This window comes from Lupinus angustifolius, chromosome LG15, assembly GCF_001865875.1.
Source record: "Lupinus angustifolius cultivar Tanjil chromosome LG15, LupAngTanjil_v1.0, whole genome shotgun sequence".
NCBI classification, from domain to species: Eukaryota; Viridiplantae; Streptophyta; class Magnoliopsida; order Fabales; family Fabaceae; genus Lupinus; species Lupinus angustifolius.
The window spans coordinates 7,100,747-7,113,219 of record NC_032023.1 but is presented as its reverse complement, the minus strand read 5'-3'; the positions used below and the strand labels follow the sequence as shown (position 1 = coordinate 7,113,219).

At 31.7% G+C, this 12,473-nt stretch overlaps 1 protein-coding gene across 1 annotated transcript in view; it reads left to right on the top strand.

Moving 5' to 3' along the window:
• The window catches only part of LOC109328755 (probable histone H2A variant 3), an 18,708-nt gene extending 6,846 nt beyond the window's left edge, over positions 1–11,862 (top strand). Inside the window, exons 3-4 of the mRNA XM_019562360.1 lie at positions 9,731–9,906; positions 11,408–11,862. Of these exons, the coding sequence (XP_019417905.1) occupies positions 9,799–9,906; positions 11,408–11,704 (405 nt within the window). The 5' untranslated portion in view covers positions 9,731–9,798 and the 3' untranslated portion in view covers positions 11,705–11,862. The remainder of the gene's footprint in view (positions 1–9,730; positions 9,907–11,407) is intronic.

The window sequence follows — 12,473 nt, the reverse complement described above, 5'->3', positions numbered from 1 at the left end:
TTAATCGATTAACATGTTACAAAATTGTAACTGATTCTGTTTTCCAAGTTTTCTGTTACAACAGCTTTTCAAAAACTTATGTTAATCGATTAAAACACACCTTAATCGATTAACTGCATATTTCCAAGTGTATTTTTAAATTGCAAAACTCAAATACGTTATGCACTTAATTTATACATGTTCAACACTAAGTTTATGCCTAGGATGCACAGATAACATGTATATATGTGATGCATGAACATATTATGAATGACATATCTCAAAAATAAAATGATTTAATGTTTTATGCATATGAGACATGTATTGAGTTTACCTAAGCCTTAGACTCAACCTAAACTAATTACTAGTCTAAGTCTAATACCAATCTTGAGACTTAAGCACGTTGATTTATTGATGATCTTCAAGCTCTTATGAAACACAAGTTGTCCTCATCAAAACCAAAACACATAGTGAGTAAGCTTTCCAAAGTGCTCTTCTTGACATGCGCACTTTCAAACGTATTTGTCATTTTTTTTACTGTTACAAAAATGATTCTCAATGTTTGCAATGTAAATGAAAGCATGCATTATATGAGCATATTGGATATGCAAACATGCATCACATGAATTTTGATGAAGACAAAGTTGTAGGCAAAGATTGTAGACAAAGTTGTAGACAAAGATTGACAACAAAGATTATAGACAAAGTTCAAGGACAAGCTTGGAGACATGGACAAATCAACAAAGAACAAATTCAAAGTCGAGGCTCAAGTTAACTCAAGCTCAAGCATTCAAGAATATCTAGAGGCTAAGTGTTCTTATATCTTCTTAGGTCTTGAGATGTTTGATTGGGTAGAGTCTAGGCTAGGTGAACCTTAATGGAAGTCTCACAACCTAAAATTGATTATAACTAAAATAAGACTTACATGCATACATACATGATTTACATGCACATGCATAAATACATGATTCAAAGTCATGCATCATATTTTTACAAATCATCAAGGAGGTTCATATCACATTGAAGTATCTTTTTCATAAAACCCTTAACCAATTAAGGTTTAGTTAACGATTAAGCTACGCAAAATATGGAATCCGTTAATCGATTAAGTTAAGGGTTAATCAATTAATGGTAATTACAGTTTCTGAAATCTTGATTTTGAAAGAATCGATTAAATATACCAGTAAATATAACTGTATTTGAACTCAATTTTTCCCATTTGCATCATAGATTAAGAATCATAATTCATGTTTTGAAAATCATATTGTTCATACACTTTCATATCCAAAGAGAGATTTTCCTAAGTGTTTTTGAATAGGGAGAAAAAGGGAGAAAAGATAAAACTTTGTGAATCTTTAGAAAATATTTCAAGAGTTGTATTGTCAAATCTTTTACAAAGAAACCTTGCATCTCACATTTCTCTACTCTGAGTTTGTGACACTTATAGAAAGGTTGTTAGATTCTAGAAGGGTGTATATTCAACACATTAAGGTGCACTTACTTGTTTTGTATACATTTAGACTTTGGTATCAACATTTTTCTTAGGTGTGTGGTATCACCAAGTATAAGAGAAAAAGTTTGGGGAAACCCTGGTTAGAAGTAACAAGGTGTCATTAGAAGCTAGGTTCACTAAACAAGAGTCTTGGTAGACGAAGTTAGAAGTGGTTGGGCCGTCAATTAGAAGTGGTGAGGAGCCATTAGAAGTGGGTGAAGGTGAACCATTAGAAGCTTGAAGTCCAAGATTGTTTTGGTGGAAGTGTGTTTATAAAACATTGATTTTCATAGTGAAGAAAATCTCCCAAGATCAGAGGGGTAGGCTTGGATGTAGTTTGCATGTGGACAAGCAAATGAACTAGGATAAAAGTCATTGTCTCATTTTTCTTAACCCTTAACTCGTTACGTTTTTGTATTGTTTGATCTACTTAATTTGACATTCATATCATTCTGTGTTAAATGCATATTTTGTTCTATGTATTAATAGTATGTTATCATCTATAAGAGTACATACAACTTTTGTTGAATCTCTGAGAAACCAGCATTTGCTAGGGACACAAAGGTTATGAGTGACATGGTTGAAACAAATAGAGAACGTGATGGTGGAAATATCAGGTTTAACAACACAGACATCACCATGGTTTAGTTCTCTCTCTTTGTGTGGTCTTCTTTTTTTATGTGTATTACATAATCTTCAAAATTACCAAAACTAAAACAATAACATAACTCATGTTCCACCCATAGAAGCATAATATGTTGTTCTCTTCGTACAAGTATAGATACATGGTACACTACCTTATCAAATATACAATATGCTAAAAATATACTTAGTTGATATTTTTATTTTATTTTAGTGGGTACACTTTAATTTTTTATAAACTTATTTATAATTTTTATTATAATTTAATAGGTTAAAATAAACTTATAAGCATTTTTAAATGATAAAACCATACACGTCTAACTAAAAATGTTTATTTTATTTAGCAACTTAAATAAAGCTCAAATATATTTAAAAGGCTCGTATTAAATTAGAGTTTTTTTTCTTTCCCATCTCCTTTACCGTAGCAATAGAGGCACCCACCTCCTCTCAAACTTTTGTTCTCTTCTTCTTTGGGTTATGTTTTCTTCCCCGCCTCCTCTAGTTCATAACCCATTGTGTTTCAGAACATAGAAGAACCGTGAATCGGTTCTCACGAACAGATTCGTGATACGCATGGGTATGAGCAAATTATATGACTATGGTTCGAGCTTCCCATTCCCTTTAATTAGCTTGGAAATTTTCCACTCTTCAACTGGCTAAAGTGAGATGTACGGGATGGAAGTTTAAGGAATTGACAGAATATATCTCGTTATTCTCTCTATGGCTTGCATGGATCCACTAGATTCCAAAATAGATGAACTCCTAGAAGTATGCGATCCATTTGACAGAGATGGGTTATGAAATTTGAAGGTTAGGGCTAGGATTTGAGAGTAAAAAGAATTAACTAGAGAAGAAGAGGGATTGTTTTTACTGGAGAGAGAGATTCTATCGGGAATGTAGATGTCTTGCCTCATGTGACTATCTTATTGAAACATATCTGATGTCTTACAAAAGTGTGTGGTTGAAAAAATATATATTTAAGTTAACAAATTAATAATTAAATATTTTCTGAACGATAATAAGTAGTGACATATGGACTGGTAAATTTTTTGGGACAGAAGATATTCACCCCTTTATCATTACCTATTCCATATGTCAAAACCTACATTTCTCCACCTTTGTTAAGAAAATACTATTTTTTAATCTATTTTTAAGATAAAATATAATTTTATTGGAAATTAAAGGAAATAAATGTCATTGCCTTTTAATTTTTTTATGCATTTCACCTTCCTTTGTTGGGAAGGAATCCGCTTACTCCAAAAGTAAGTGGAAAAAAATTATTTCATATCTTATCCATTCATTTTAGGTAAATCAGTTGGTTTAAATTAATGAATAGATGTTAACTATTAAATGTACTAAAATGAATGGCTAAGATGTGGAATAGTTTTTTCTTACTTATTCTAGGAGTATGTAGATCCCCTCCCTCCTTTGTTTATACTTTTTATTTTTATAACAACCATCATTCAAATTAAAATAAGAAAAATGGCCATTAATTTTTGTTAAAAACAAAACAGCCAACTAAATATTTTAATTAAATAGCGAAACTGTCTATTTAAATTTGGAATAAAACCATTAGTAATTAAGTGACCATCGGAAGATAAAATTGGTTCTAAAACATCTAAAAAATATTATTTTTATGAATTTTATTTTGTTTTGAATTTTTTGAATATTTTTAGATTTGTAAAAAGACTAAACAAAATTGAATATTGAAAGTAAAATATTTCAACATAATTTTCTCAAAAGGGCAGCGTTTTTATGAATAGCTATTCGAACTCCAAGACCACCACAATTTTATTTATTTTGATAGTGTTCCAGCTAACATAGTGGCTGCTTCTTTGGATTGTAGACCCAAATGAAGTTTCACATAGTTTCATCAATTTTGTTGCATACTGTACGAGGCAATCAACTTGCTTGCATGTAGTAATTAGGGATGGAGGAGAGGACAAAATTGGTTAGAGTTAAGCTCCGAGGATTATTGTCTATTGAGGATATTGAGTTTCCAAGAGGCCAACCTAATTGGCATTTTTTTAATGATAAAATAGAAGTCTTCTTTCTTAGGGCTAAACTTTCACTCTTCCACCAAATATTTGCTTAGTTTTAGGTATTTTAAATTTTGGTTATGGTTATAGTTACTATAATTGTACTCATTGATGTGGGAATTCATTATTTGTGATAAAAAAAATTAAATTTGATGTTAATCAAAGCAGTGCAAATACAGTTTAATATGGTTACATTGTGACTCGATGTGATTGCATCACTGTGATCTAGTTTTACATTGCAACCGCGTGAGTGATGCGGTTGTAGAAGCCACTCATAATGCTGTGACTGTATCAAGTCATGCAGTCCCTATATTAAAGAATAATTTGACAGATTTTGATGAATAGATGGAACATGTAGAACTAGAGACAATTTTAAAGGGATACATAAGATGTAGAGATGGATATTTTACCAGAATGGGTGATTAGAAGAGGATACTCATATAATTAGTTGATTATGTACTTAACACTGATGACGAAGTGTGAATTGTTCCAAGATTATTGATGACATGATGAGTATCATATATATCCAGAATCCAGTTAGAAGATTGTTGTAACATTGGTTGAGCAACATTAGCTTTTGGCATGCTGTTTTGGTTTGAGGGTAGCCATGTAGTTTATAACTACTAGGAGAGGAGACCCGTGGGTTCGCACGGGTAATAATATGTATTATATGAATTTAATTAAATAGTGATTACATAACTTGTTAAATGAAAGGTGATTGAGGAATTACCTACTAAAACATGTTTTGTAGTAATCTAGTGCAAATATAAAGATGGTGGAGCAATGAAATGGTAATTAACGTGTAATGTTAAAAAAGGAAACATTTTAGGAAAAGTTGAATGAATTTAGATGGAAAATTATATAATTTATTTTTAATAGGAGAATGTGACTAAAGATTAACTCAATCACCTTACTTTGTATAGATTTGATTGTTGATGTAAAGTTGTTGTACAGTCATATGATATTGAAATTTGTTATTTAAAAAAAATAGTTAGAAATAACCATAATGTAAAATAAGTTATAGAATATTTGTTAAAGATTTTGGAAAACTTCTTTATAAACGACATTTGTCGTTGTCTTCAATGGTTTATCATCCTTGTCATGTATCAATATCTTCAATTCATTTTTGCTCTGTACTCTTGAAAAAGCTACATACAACTGACCATGACTGAATATTGGTCTAGGTAAATACAACCCCACACTCTCTAGTGATTGGCCTTGCGATTTGTTGATTGTCATAGCATATGACACAATTATAGGGAATTGTCTTCTAATAAGCATGAAAGGCCATGGAGACTAGGATGGTGACATTGATAATCTAGGAATGTAAGTGATATTTCCAATGTTTTTTCCATACATTATCTTTGCCTCAAGTACATGATTAGCCATCTTCGTAACCACCAATCTTGTACCATTACATAACCCTTCAGACTGATCTAAATTCCTTAATAGCATAATCGGGGTGCCTACTTTCAGCTTGATCTTATTATTTGGAAGTCCTGATGTTGAAAGTGAATTTAGAAATTCAGGAGTTAATATGTTGAATGCTTCATTGTCATTAGCATCAAACATATCAACTTCATCTGAACTCAAATATTCTTTTTCATCGCTTGTAAGTATTCATTAGAATAATTATTAATATAAATCTAATAAATGATACATTTAACATAATGTGTATGTCAAATAAAATTGAATACTTTACCTGGAATTTTCATCAGAACATATTCATTGATTTGATCAACAATCTCAATTGTTGATGCAAGTATTGCTTTACATTGAAGAAATTGTCCATCCTTGTAATGTTGTTGTAAGTTTGGGTAGGTGCTATTGATTATCACATCAATTGGGTTATCATAATCTACAATCAGAAGTTCCTCTGAGATATCAATTTCAGTAGAACCGTCATCAGGTTCAGATAATTTTCCATTTCCCATCTTTAGATAAGAAGCATTAATTGTTGCATGCACAATATCTGAACAACAACCTCTTGGAACCACTGGTAATATTTGTCTAAAATCACCTCCAAATACTACAACCTTTCCTCCAAATAGAATTGAGCCATTTGTTGTTCCCATGATGCCACAAAGACTTTTATCAAGTGCTTCGAAGCAAAACTTATGTGTCATTGGAGCTTCATCCCATATAATTAACTTTGTCTGTTTCAATAATTCTTCAAGTTCAGTCCCTTGATGAATGTTGCAAACAGAGTTGTCAAAAGTTGGTACTGGAATTTTGAATTTAGAATGTGTTGTCCTACCCCCAGGTAATAGTAAAGAAGTTATATCACTTGAAGACAAATAATAGCATCCCAACAAATTCAAGAAACAAAAATTGAAGACAATACTCAATGATTGTCTTCAATTATATTATCTAATACTATAGCTGTTAAAAAAATTGAAGACAATACCCAATGCTTGCCTATGGCCTATATCATAGAATATACTGGACTTACATCATCAATAGTTAATTTTTATATCTGATGCAAATTAACTGGTGTTTTTGCGCAGTTCACTTTATATGTCTGTAGAAATTAACATGGCCTGAAATTCATAAGAGATTCTATGACAATCCAAGGTGTTCAAGGTTGAGAACACCCTCTTAAGCTCCTCCACCAAGGCACTAGTGGGCTGAAATAGCAATACATATATACACCTTTAATAACAAATCAACATGGCTTATATATATATATATATATATATATATATATATGTAGTAAGCATCTTTAAATAAAATAAAAGCAATTAACAATTACTCAAAATTGTTATATTAACATAGAATAAATATCACACTGTTAATTTTCAAATAATGATGACCAACCAACAATGGACATGCTGAGAGTGAACTTCGTAAATTAAGTACAACATACTTCATAGATATAAGATAGTCACAGTAGTGATATTTTCAAAAGTTTTTGAAAATATAATGCAGTAAAAGTGACAATTAATAATAAGTTATTATCAATGTATTGTATAATATCAGAGACAGTTCCATAAAGGTGACTTAAAATTCATGTAACAAATTCAACAAATTTATAAGTATGTCATTAAAAATTTGCAGGAACAATATCATAAGAGGTCAACAAAATTTGAACAACTTTGAATACTTCTACGATGCATGCAACAAATATATAATCAATATGTCATCTTCAAAAAAAAATATGAGGAACAACAACAAAAACTCATCAAACAATGACTTTCGGAAAAACCTATAAAAAATATATATTGAAGCAAAAAAAAAGTATAAAAGACAAATAACACAAATATAACAAATATATATTGAATAGCAAAAAGTATTAAAGTTGACATTTTTAAGGTCAACAATGTGAAAATATCATCACTACTGGAAAAAGGAAGAAGATGACAAAAGTCATCTTACCAAAAATCTTCAAAGACCGATGCATGTAACAAACATAAATTCAGTATTTCAAGAAACATAAATAAATATGTGAACAACTACAAAAAGTCATCAAACAATGACATTGGGAAAAACCTATAAACAAATATATATTGAAGCAAAAAAGTATAAAAGACAAATAACAAAAATATAACAAATATATATTGAATAGCAAAAAGTATTAAAGTTGACATTTTTAAGGTCAACAATGTGAAAGTATCATCACGGCTGGAAAATGAAGAAGGTGACAAAAGTTATCTTACAATGACCTTCAAAGACCAATGCATGTAACAACTACAAAAAGTCATTAAATAGTGACCTAAAAAATATATATTGTTGGAACAGGAAGAAACAATGACCTTCGTAATACAAATGCATGTAACAAATATATATTGAAAGTCACATTTTTAAGAAACAAAAATATGAATATAGATCGGATCTAGAAAAACTAAGATGGTGATCCATAAAAATGAAAAAAAAGGAAGAACTTTTGAATACATTTTCATAAAATCTCAGTTATCATTTATCAAAGGTAAAATGTTTGGAAACAAAACCTTTGTGATTCAAAGGTCAAAGTTTTGGTAAAAATGCATGTCATTGAGTATAGTTCAAAGGTGAAATTTTGACATCTTGAATATTCAAGATCACATTTTTAAGACAAAAAATGTGAATATAGATGGGATTTGGAAAAAGTAACATGATGATCCCAAAAAATGAAAAAATGAAGAACCTTTGAAGGCATGTTAACAAAAACTCAGTTGCCCTTGATCAAAGGTAAAACCTTTGCAAACACAACCTTAACAAAAACTCAGTTACCTTAAGTAGATGATTGAAGATGTATAGAAATGTGTATAACAGTTAAGAGGTATAAGAGTTAAGGCATATGGGGTTTGGAGACGAAGAAGAAATGAATAGTCATTGTGTGTTGAAGATAATAAAGGTGGAGATAAGAGAAGAAGAAATGAATGGATTCTGGAAGTGATAAGAGTTGAGAGAGGAGGACAACTAATAAATGTGATAGGCTGTAAATCAAATTTGAAATGTGTTCAACTTTGGTACACAATTTTAAAGGCCGAACTTTATTATGTTTTTTGAAAAGTGTGTGTAATAATATCAGTGAAAGGTGAAAGGTGTGTGTATAAAAATGGGTTTTGTATTATTTATTAAGAAAAAAAATGGGTTTTACAATTTTGTCCCCAAAAACTTCAAGTGTCAAGCAAGAAAAATGTCTAATATGATAATAATAGCAGCTCTTTCCATTCTTAATAAGATAGTAGACAAGTTTTCTTTCAAGTTTTCAAAGTTGATTGAAGTTTCACGGGTGGGTCGTAACATTTTCTAAATATTCACTTCCGAAATCTTTTGAGAGTGTGAGGATGACTAGATTAATATCATCCAGCATGCAAATAATGTGGGAAAGTTCATCATCAATAGAAAAGCCTATGTGGCCATGAAGATATTAATATATACTTTTTGTGATTATGTACGGTACATTTTATCCTCGGGAGACATGATGGTGAAATGAGTATGAAGAATGAAGTTTTATTAAATTTAAAAAAAATATTTTATTAAAAATAATTTCAAATCATAGTTAGATATTTATTTATGTCAGATTGGAGAGAATTCACATTGGACTTGGGTGCATTTCAGACTGTCACATGCGTGCTTGGAAGTTGTAAAAGTTCTGAGCATTTGTAGCACGGATGGAGATCACATATCTCAAATAATACCATTAACAAATGAGGTGATTTGATGAAATCATAAATTATCAGTTGTGGTCTTAATGAGAATCTTATACCAAAAATTCATACCAAGGAGTTAAAATTTGACTACACATGAAGAGGGGAAATGCTGCTTTATCTTATGGGCCTTAGCCATCTAATGTACCCAAAAAAGTAAAATTTTATCACAAATAAATTGTGTTTTCAAAAGAATGATAAGATAAAGGAAAAAAAATCAAAAAGCACAAAACGAGAAAAACAAATAGGTGGAGGGGTTTAACTGCAATATATTGACAACTGGTGGTGAATATTGTAATTAGGACTAAACGAAAGATCCTTGGGAAAGGGGCATAAAATATAATTTGGATAAAATTGGAGAGTGTCAGAGAAAGGGGCTAATATTTAATTAGTCATACGCGGAGCTTAATAAACAACCTCAAATCCATTTGTTGTGTTGATCAGAGTCTTTCTCTCTCTAAACTCAACCTCTCTCTCTCTCTTCAATACAACATCATCGTTTTGGCGGTAAAGGATGTCGGGGAAGGGAGCGAAAGGGTTGATCACAGGTAAAACATCGGCTGCTAACAAGGACAAAGATAAGAAGAAACCAACTTCGCGTTCTTCTCGTGCTGGTCTTCAGGTTTTCGCTCTAGATCTTCTTCTCTCTGTTTTGATTTTTCTTTGTTCGTTTATACGGATGCGAAAAGAACATGTTTGTTCGGTGAATTCTAGGGTTTTGTTTGTAATTTTAGGTTTATTGTTTTCGTAGTATGATGTAATATCTTGTTTAAGGTGTCTGAAAGGTTTAGTGTGCATTGACATTCAGTTGTTCCTGTGGGGCTTTTGAACAAGGGAAATAAGTTGTGTTTTTTCAGGTCCAATTACGAGTTGGGTTTTGGAAGGGGAGGAAGGAAACGGAAGGCTTCACAGTACTGAAATACGCTTGTGAAATGGATTGAAGTTATCTCTAAAATCTAACTTGCAAACGGTTTTCACAAGTAGTTTTTATTAGCTCATATGTAGAAAAGATAGTAGGAGCCTAATGAGTACAAAATACTATGTTTCAGGGTGAGCCTATAGGTGACAGAGATTAATTTAGAGTAAATACCCAACTTCTTCCTTTGTCCCCTAATATTGTTGTGAGAGATGTTATAAATCTCAGATTACAGCCAAAATAGTCTCCGGTAGGGAGCAATCTGTTCCTAAAATTTGTCCTGAAAAGACTAATTTGACTGGCATATGAGATTCTTGATGATATAGTTTCAAATTTTTTGATGATTTTCCATTTTTTTCAGCAACAAAATGCCTTTTTCTGGGGAGAGGGGTTAGGTATCTACTCTGTAATTTAGGTCATGCTACTGAACTGTGGAGGGGTAATGGGTAAAATTACTTGTCTTGAATTTGAAAAGAATCAGCTCCTGCATAAGGGTTCTAGCGCTTTTGCATTCACTAGCAACACTATATTTATCTGTTGAATTATCATCTTAAGATTAGTTAAAGTAAATGGACATGTTGTCACGTCTAGGTTTCAGGTATGAAACTTTGTAAGTAAAACTACTGAAACCCAATTGAACTTGAAAAATGTATACGGGGGTAGGTAGCTATCTGGGATTGCAAACTCATCCAATGTCATATAATTTACTCACCTATGAGTTTGGACTGTTTATTTTTTTCATTTCCATTTTATTGTACTTAATAAATTCTTACGTTGTGTCGGCATGACTGTGATATTAAGCAATTGCCATATGATTTAGTTTTGCACTGTTGAGATGTTGACATGATTATGTATTTGGTACATGTGGCTCTTGTCCTGTGTAATTGAGGGCACTGTTCAGGGTAGCCTTTGGCTTTGAAAATTAAAATCAGGCCCTTCTTTCTAGCTAGTTGATTGACTTGTGATAGTGTTATTCTTATTTGAGATATTTATTATGTTGTGCTGAACCACATAGAGCTTGGTGCCATGTCCCCAAAATTCCGAATTATGACTTCAATCCCTGTAGTTTCTTCTCTTGATTCAATTGTTTTATTCTTATTCTGCATGAATATATTAGTTTGTAATCTGCATTAACTAATGATACATCAGACAAGTTTAGCAAGCTCCATGTTCTTGTCTTTAAGAGCTTTTATAACATGATCTTCAGTTCCCAGTTGGCCGTATCCACCGGCTATTGAAGACAAGGACTACTGCTCATGGTAGAGTTGGAGCTACAGCTGCTGTCTACTCTGCTGCAATCTTGGAGTATCTGACTGCTGAAGTATTGGAGCTGGCCGGGAATGCTAGCAAAGATCTCAAGGTTAAACGTATTACTCCAAGGCATTTACAGCTTGCAATCCGTGGTGATGAAGAACTGGATACTCTGATAAAAGGAACAATTGCTGGAGGTGGTGTAATTCCTCACATTCACAAGTCTCTTATCAACAAGTCTTCCAAGGAGTAGATTACCATCATGGATTTGTTTAATGAAAAATCTGTCTCAATTAATTGTGAATTTGTTACATGGACCTGGTAAAACAGTAGAGCCTTCTATTTATTTATGATTAAGTTGCTATTGTTGATCTTGGATTTACTTTGATCTAATGTTATCAACTTAATATGGTGCTATATCTAGAAATCTTAATTTACTATAAAAAAAAATCTTAATTTACTTCTAGAGTTGGTCATTCCAAAAGTCATCAGCAGGATTCCATTTTGAAATTAAAAAATACTGCATGTTTGACACTTATAGATCAAGACTAGGCTTTGGACAATGGATCTTTAGGATAAAACTTAAGTACAGTACCATATGTGCTAGTCTTATTGGTAATCTATCTTAAAATGATACGTGGATTTTTTCCATCTCACCCTTTGCTGAAATTTTGACACCGTTAAGTGTTTATTTTCTATCTATGATAACAGAGTCTCACTGTCTCCCTCCTCAACAGTCATAGTTAATTGTGAATAATAACCTTCAAAGAACCACTATCTCTAACTCATCCATAAATAGTAGTTACCTCTTTCTTTTTTGTGCACTCGCATAAACCTGTCTCCGTTGTACTTTGGTTTTTGTTGTATAATACATAAGCAATTGCGGGTTCCTCTTTGACAAAAATCAAATGCACTTCTAATAATTGTTTTTGATTCACTGAAAATATTTATTTGAATTAGTGAAAAACCTAGATTAATTTCATGTTATTCTTTCACACTTTCTCTTTCCATAGCATATCTTT